Raw genomic sequence first — 7,687 nt, forward strand, 5'->3', positions numbered from 1 at the left:
AATATAAAAACAGGGAGGGGGACAAAACAGAAGAGACTCATAAATATGGAGAACAAACTGAGGGTTACTGGAGGGGTTGTGGGAGTGGGGATGGGATAAATGGGTAAGGGGCACTAAGGAATCTACTCCTGAAATCATGGTTGCACTATATGCTAACTAATTTGGATGTAAATTAAAGAAAAAAAAAAAAAGGCCTGTCCCAATGCTGGTGCTTCTCCCTGTTTGGTTTTGCTGGCTGTCACACCTCCTCTTCTTGTGCATTTTTTAAAAGCTTTATATTTATTTATTTATTTATTTATTTATTTATTTAGAGAGGCGGGGGCAGAGAGAATCCCTAGCAGGCTCTTCACTGTCAGCACAGAGCCTAATGTGGGGCTCCAACTCACAAAAAGTGAGATCATGACCTGAGCGGAAATCAAGAGTCGGATGTGTAACGGACTGAACCACCCAGGCGCCGCTTGTGCATTTTTTAAAAGTTTATTTGATTTATTATTTATTTATTTATTTATTTATAGCACGCATGTGCATGGGGTAGGGGCAGAGAGGGTTGGAGGGAGACAGAATCCCAAGCAGGCTCTGCCTGTTGAGCTGGCAGCCCGATGAATGATCAGCATCTGGAAATCACCAACTGTGAGATGATGACCTCAGCGGAAACCAAGAGTTGGGCAGGTAGTGAGCCACCCAAGCGCCCATTGCCACCTTTCTTGTGCATTCAAATTAAGTATGGTACTTATAGGAGGCAGGCATTGAAGTCTAATAGGCCAGGTTTATCAGTAAGATGGTCAACAAATAATTATGGTGTGATGTCAGATGAGTCATGCCTCTGAGCCTCAGTTTACTCATCAAGAAAATAGGATTAAACACACCCTTTCCTCCAATAATTCAATATTGTTACAATTTCATATTTAATAGTTTAACATTTATAGGCAGCCAGAAATACACCATGGAGAGACTGGGGCCTGAAAATCTGAATGGGATTAATTATCTGTGGTGGTTGAAATCATCTTCCATTCTCTTGCTGACTGCAATAGAAATACCCACAGCTGAGGGTGAGAGCTGAGAGATCAGAGTCAGATGGCTGTCCATAATCTGGTATAGTCCTTGGGAAAGATTTTAGAGGTGAGGAAACCTCGTGTAGAAAAGCAAGGCAAGGAAGACTGAGGGAGTGGGAGTTGGTGACTTCCTGTGCGGTTTCCTCCTCCTCTTCTCCCCCTCCCCCACTCCCGCCAATCACAGATTCTGACCATTAAGGCATAAAGGTAGAAAATCCCATGGAGTCTCCGGCCAGGCCAGTCTCACTGCCCTGCTCTGACTATAAGCGCGGAGAATGGGAAAAGGCTACCCTCCATCCACCCCCCCCCCCCGACCCCTGTCTCGCTCCTTGCCACGCCGGGCTGCTGTTGCAAGTGGGAAGCAGTCTCAGGCCGCACGCAGTCCTTTTTGCAAAGCCAAGGAGTGAATGAATGAGAGAGGGAGAGAGAGAAAGAGAGACAGAGAGGTGGTGTAGGGAGGATTAGGGGTGGGATTCCATGACGTTACCGGCTCCGCCTCCCGATGTATATAAGGGGGCGCTGGGCGCGCAACGACCCCAAGCAGCAGCTTTGAAGCCTGAGCACCTGAAGTCGCTAGCCCCAGCCCAACTCGGTTTAACTCAGCCTCACCCAACCCGATTTGAGACTCTCCTCTCCCTGGGCTTGCAACAGCTCTCCGGTAAGCCTTGGGGGCCGACAAGTGTGTCGGAAGGGGATGGCGAGGGTCTGGGCATACCTAGGATTCTCTGGCATCCAGAGCATGCGGTTACATCAACGCGGCCGTGACCTGTTGCTGGCGAGACCCCGGCCCCAAGAACCAAGGTTCCCGTCTCCACCTCAGCCCCAGACCGTTTCTAACGGGGACATAAGAATCTGGGAGCTGAGTTAGGGGGCATAGGGTGGGACCGTCTCCAGTGCGAGCAATTTCAGGCTGCTCTGGGGCCCCTCTGGGTGCATCTCCAAATCTTTAGATGTCGAAGCCCCGCCCCACTGTTGATTCTTGCTGGTCCGCCTAGCAAGGCGGGAGGAAGTGGGGGAACATTTGCTTACTCCCCTGGGCGACAGCAGCACGGTTTACACGGTGTGGGCAGGGTGAGTAGGGATGGAATTGAGTCGGTGCTCACTTTTGATCAGCAGTGGAGGTCGGTCCTCTCCTCCCTCCGGGCAATCTGGGAACCTTGCCTATTAAGTAGCCCTTGGGGTAAGCACTGAAAAGAAATGTGGAGAGTGGATGTGAGAAGGGCGTTCTGCCCAGAGTTGCTGGCTGCTCCTGGGATGAGTTTGTTTAATTCCCAAGCAGCCACAGGCCAGAAAACGGACACAGAACAGGTTCCATGGTTTCTGGATTGGGGTCTAGGATAAACCCTAGTTTCTCCATCAGAGAAAGAGACGGATACTGACTGAACACCCATGAGGTGCCAGGCCACTGTATCATAGGGATCTTTCACCTGCTTTTTCTGCAAATTACTCCTACAAACCCGTGAGGTATTATTTTTCCTACTAGTTAAAGGAAGAAACTGAGGTTAGAGGAAGAGACTTGAATATCTTCCCCATCCCCCCCATCGCTCCTGAGCTTGGTGGAGTGTGTATTGTAATGCGCTCTTAGAGCTTAGGGATAATGAGCCCTATTGAAGGGCTTTTGTCTTGTTTCTCACCAGATCCTAGAATCCTCTTCAATTCCAGCTAGAATGCTGTGGCACGCACTTCGCAGATTTGGTCAAAAGCTGGTACGCAGACGTACCCTGGAGCCTGGCATGGCAGACACTCGCCTTGCCAGATGCCTGAGCACTCTGGATTTGGTGGCCCTGGGTGTGGGCAGCACGTTGGGTGCAGGCGTGTATGTCTTGGCTGGCGAGGTGGCCAAAGATAAAGCTGGACCATCCATTGTGATCTGCTTTTTGGTGGCCGCTCTATCTTCTGTGTTGGCTGGACTGTGCTATGCGGAGTTTGGTGCCCGAGTTCCCCGTTCTGGTTCTGCGTATCTGTACAGCTATGTCACCGTGGGTGAACTCTGGGCCTTCACCACTGGCTGGAACCTCATCCTCTCCTATGTCATCGGTGAGATGGTGGGTGGTGGGGCAGGGAGGGGCTTCGAATCAGGAAGTGGTGAAGTGATGTAGTCTTCAACATTCACAGGACTCCAATACCCTTAAATGTGTTTGTTATGGGGCTGGGAGGGTTGAAGGTGTGGTGGAGAAATTGTTCCTTCTACTTATCTCTGCCCTGGTTTCCTTAATTAACTGGTTTGGGTTTTTAAAAAGTAAGATTAAGGGTGCCTGGCTGGCTCAGTCATTGGAGCATGTGACTCTTGATCTAGGGGTTGTGAGTTCAAGCCCCACGGTGGGCGTAGAGCCTACTTAAAAAAAGTAAGAATAGATGAAAACAGTAGGGATTATTTGTGTGACTGGTTTGGGGGAGGGAGGAAACTTGACCCCCTGTTTCTCCCTCTGCTCTACCAGGTACAGCCAGTGTGGCCCGGGCCTGGAGCTCGGCTTTCGACAACCTGATTGGGAACCACATCTCTCGTACCCTGCAAGGGAGCATCTCACTGCATGTTCCCTATGTCCTCGCAGAATATCCAGACTTCTTTGCTCTGGGCCTTGTGTTGTTGCTCACCGGTGAGGGAAAAGACAGGGTTAATGGTGGGAGGCAGGGCTAGGAGGGACCAAGCCTGAGAAGGGCTTGATGGAGGTGATAATGGTGAGAAAGCAGAGACGCTGGGCAGGAAAGGTGTGCACTGAGGCGGGGAAACAAATCTTGGACTGAGGACTTCATGAGTCCTGATTGCCTCTTTCCCACAGGATTGCTGGCTCTGGGAGCCAGTGAGTCAGCCCTGGTTACCAAAGTGTTCACAGTGGTGAACCTTTTGGTTCTTGGTTTTGTCATCATCTCTGGCTTCATTAAGGGGGACTTGCACAATTGGAAACTCACAGAAGAGGACTACAAACTGACCGTGGCTCGACTCAATGACACTTATAGGTTAGGAGATTCACTCTCCGGAGATTCGGAGCTGGGAGCATGACGGGGAGCCAGGGGCGTCTGCGCTAAGGCATTCAGGATTGGGTTGGGGAGGAATGGGAGCTTAGGTCTTGAGCACCTGGCTGAGTAGTTTGGCATTAGGGAAAAGGCACAGAGTTGGCTGAACACACCTTTTACCTTTTCCACCCTTTTCTTCCACTTTAGCCTGGGCCCTCTGGGCTCTGGAGGATTTGTGCCTTTCGGCCTCGAGGGAATTCTCCATGGAGCAGCTACCTGTTTCTATGCATTTGTTGGTTTCGACTGTATTGCTACCACTGGTAACACAGTCATGCTGGTTCTGTCTGGGGCTTGGACACAGCGAATGCTCAGTTTGCATGCAGATTGGGGGTGGCAGAGGAGCGAACCTGCTTAGCTGATTCAGAAACTTGTGCCCCTTCCTGCAGGCGAAGAAGCTAAGAATCCCCAACGTTCCATCCCCGTGGGCATTGTGATTTCACTGTTGGTCTGCTTTTTGGCATATTTTGGTGTCTCTTCGGCACTTACGCTTATGATGCCTTACTACCAGCTTCAACCTGAGAGCCCCTTGCCGGAGGCCTTTCTCCACACTGGATGGGCCCCTGCCCGCTATGTTGTGGCTATTGGATCCCTCTGTGCTCTTTCTACCAGGTCAGTGGTAAACGTTTGTTCTCCTCTGTGGTCAGAGTCTTAGGCTTGAGCATTCGGTACCTGAGAAGAACCCTTAAAAGGGCTGTGAGGAGAAGGGGGAGACTCCTTAATCTCACAGGCTCAGGGGATAGAGATTGCAGTCACCTCATGCCACTCTGGGCATTCCTCCCTCCAGCCTCTTGGGCTCTATGTTCCCCATGCCTCGGGTGATCTATGCGATGGCAGAGGATGGCCTCCTGTTCCGTGTCCTCGCCAGGATCCACAGCGGCACACACACCCCCATCGTGGCCACTGTGGTCTCTGGCATTGTTGCAGGTAAAACGGTTGTCTCTGTCCTTCCCCTCGTTCTTTGACCGATTCCCTCAACTTTGCTCTTCGCTTCCCTCACATCTTGCTTTCTGCCCATCAATTCCAGCATTCATGGCATTCCTCTTTGAGCTCGCTGATCTTGTGGACCTTATGTCAATTGGGACCCTGCTTGCTTACTCCCTGGTGGCTGTTTGTGTCCTCATCCTCAGGTGAGACTCCCTCTGTGAGCTAGGATTTGGGTTTTTGTTCTTGGATGAGGAGTGATGGGGATGTGTTCTCCCTCCTCCTTCCTGTGCCTTCGTTATCCTGAGTCTCCTGGAGGAATATGGATATTCCTCCCCGCCAAAAGGAGCTTCCACCCTTCTGGCTTATGTGGGAGCTTCAGCTCCCTGCGAGAAGATGCTCAAGTGGTTAAGGGTTGTTCCTAATACTGCCTTCTTACTCTTGCCTCAGGTATCAGTCTGAGGTGAAGAATGAGGAGGATCAGGTGGAGCTGCAGGAGGAGAAGACAGCTGAAGCCGAGAAGCTGACCCTACAGGGACTATTTTGTCCACTCAACTCCAATCCCACTCCACTCTCTGGCCAAGTTGTCTATGTTTGCTCCTCATTGGTTGGTGAGCGATAGAAATTTTCCCTGGGGTGGCTTTGAGGTCAGCATGATGGGGGGAGAGAGGGTGTGGCATTTGGTGGCCGAGGTCGGCCTAGAGAGAACGGTGACCCTCCTTGGAACGGGGTGGCCTAATGTCTTAACGTGTTGGTCTCAAGAGTTGGTTTTGATGTTTCTCAACTTGACCCTTGAAGCTCTGCTGCTGACTCTTCTTTGCCTGGTGCTGACCAAGTGGCCCGTTCCACTGCTTTCTGGAGACCCAGTGTGGACTGCAGTGGTTGTGCTGCTCCTGATGCTCATTACTGGGATCACTGGGGTCATTTGGAGACAGCCACAGAGCTCCACTCCCCTTCACTTTAAGGTAAATGACCTCTTTCTTTCCACCTACCAAGCCATGTCAGAAGACTAGGCTCCAGATGCCTTGTGATCTAATGGAGTTTGTAAGTGTTCTTTCATTGGACAAGAAAGGAAAGATACAGGAGATACCTAGGCCAATGACTTCTTCTCTCACCCTCCATAGTTCCTTTCCAGTTCTATTTCCCCAAACGTTGTATTCTTGGAGTCCTATACGATGTACATTCAGTGAGTGGGCATTGAAATACACAATATGAGTAGGAGTTGGACCCTCCCTTTCCTGGCCCCAGTAGGTTAGGGATCTCTTTCTAGGTCACTGCATGGTATCTACAAAGGAGATTTTGCTTTGTCCCCAGGTACCTGCTTTGCCTCTTCTCCCACTAATGAGCATCTTTGTGAATGTTTACCTTATGATGCAGATGACAGCTGGCACCTGGGCCCGATTTGGGGTCTGGATGCTGATTGGTAGGTATCCACTTGGGAAGGGTAGTTCTCTTGGGTATCCTATCCCAATGCTTTTCCCTCTTGGTCTCAAGTAGGGAGACCTATTAAGCCTTTACAGGTCGCTATTTCCCTACCTCACAGCTACATTTCCCCACTAGGGTTTGCTATCTACTTCGGCTATGGGATCCACCACAGCCTGGAAGAGGTTAAGAGTGACCAACCTCCACTCAAGTCTAGAGCCAAAACTTTAGACCTTGATCTCAGCAGTGCCTGTACACCTTCGATTTGACATCGTCATACCTGAATGCTGTCTGGTCCCCCTGCACAATAATGGAGAGTACTCTTGAGCACATGGGAAGCTAGGCCTCCCATGGGATGTTGGTGGGGGAACACTAGAGCTCTGTATTTATCGTGGAGTGAAAGATGTGTCTTTGCTGTGCCTCATTCCTTTTTTTTTTTTTTTATACTGGTCTACTTCTCAAATGTGTCTGTAGTTGCTTACTGGCTTTTACAAAGTTATTATTAAAGGAAACTAGAAAAAGAAACCATGTCTTGTTCTTTGCTTGCTAGAGATGATGTGGAGCCTGACTTTCCATGTGGAGAGCTTCAGATGAGTGTCCTCTGTGCACTCCAGTCACCACAAAAGTATCTTGTGCCTGTGTGTGTTTCTTGTTGGCTCAGGTTTTGAGGAGGGTGGTGTGACCACTTGTCAAGTCTAGTCACACTTGAAGGAACGATCTTGAGATAGGTTTCCCTCTTGCTGTACTAAAGGTTAGATTCTAAATAAGTAGGACAGCAACACTTGTCTTTGGGATTTGGGGGTGGACTCTGATCTCAACACTGGCATTGGTTGGGACCTACACTGAGACCATTGTCTTTGGTTCCACCCCTTCTAGTTGGACCAGACCAGACTCTTGTGATTTCCTGGGCAACAGAAATTTTGGCTGGGGTATTTGGCACTGCTGGGAGGAGGGGTGGACAATAGGGGGGTAACTGGTAAAGGACTGGTAAAGGATAGTATACATACATACTATCTATGTATGTATAGATAGTGATTGCTATAGAAGTAGTAAGGGAACAGAGGTCAGAGCTTTGCTCACACCATGAACTATTCATTTGTCCATTTCTTCAACAAACATACGTGGAGCTCTTATTAAAATGCTAGGCCCCATGCTGTGTCCTAGGGGTATAAACATGAATAAAACAGTCCCTGCCCTCAAGGAACTCAAAATCCAGAGGAGGAGACAAGCAGGTGAACATGAAACAATGTGACCTGGACCAGGGCAGGTTAAGTGCT

General features: G+C 49.8%; 1 protein-coding gene across 1 annotated transcript; it reads left to right on the plus strand.

Moving 5' to 3' along the window:
- Window positions 1-1,621: 1,621 nt before the first annotated feature.
- SLC7A3 (solute carrier family 7 member 3) lies at window positions 1,622-6,845 on the plus strand. Its single transcript, XM_047092549.1, has 12 exons — window positions 1,622-1,710; window positions 2,690-3,089; window positions 3,491-3,649; window positions 3,833-4,010; window positions 4,215-4,327; window positions 4,454-4,676; window positions 4,852-4,991; window positions 5,092-5,194; window positions 5,439-5,599; window positions 5,787-5,953; window positions 6,303-6,411; window positions 6,549-6,845. Exons 2-12 carry the CDS (start codon window positions 2,720-2,722, stop codon window positions 6,677-6,679), a joined length of 1,854 nt encoding a protein of 617 aa, XP_046948505.1. The 5' UTR covers window positions 1,622-1,710; window positions 2,690-2,719; the 3' UTR covers window positions 6,680-6,845.
- The last annotated feature ends 842 nt before the right edge of the window (window positions 6,846-7,687 follow it).

This window comes from Lynx rufus, unplaced genomic scaffold (assembly GCF_022079265.1).
Source record: "Lynx rufus isolate CCGP_SWC_20201006 ecotype Redwood Valley unplaced genomic scaffold, mLynRuf1.p SCAF_30, whole genome shotgun sequence".
Classification (NCBI taxonomy): domain Eukaryota; kingdom Metazoa; phylum Chordata; class Mammalia; order Carnivora; family Felidae; genus Lynx; species Lynx rufus.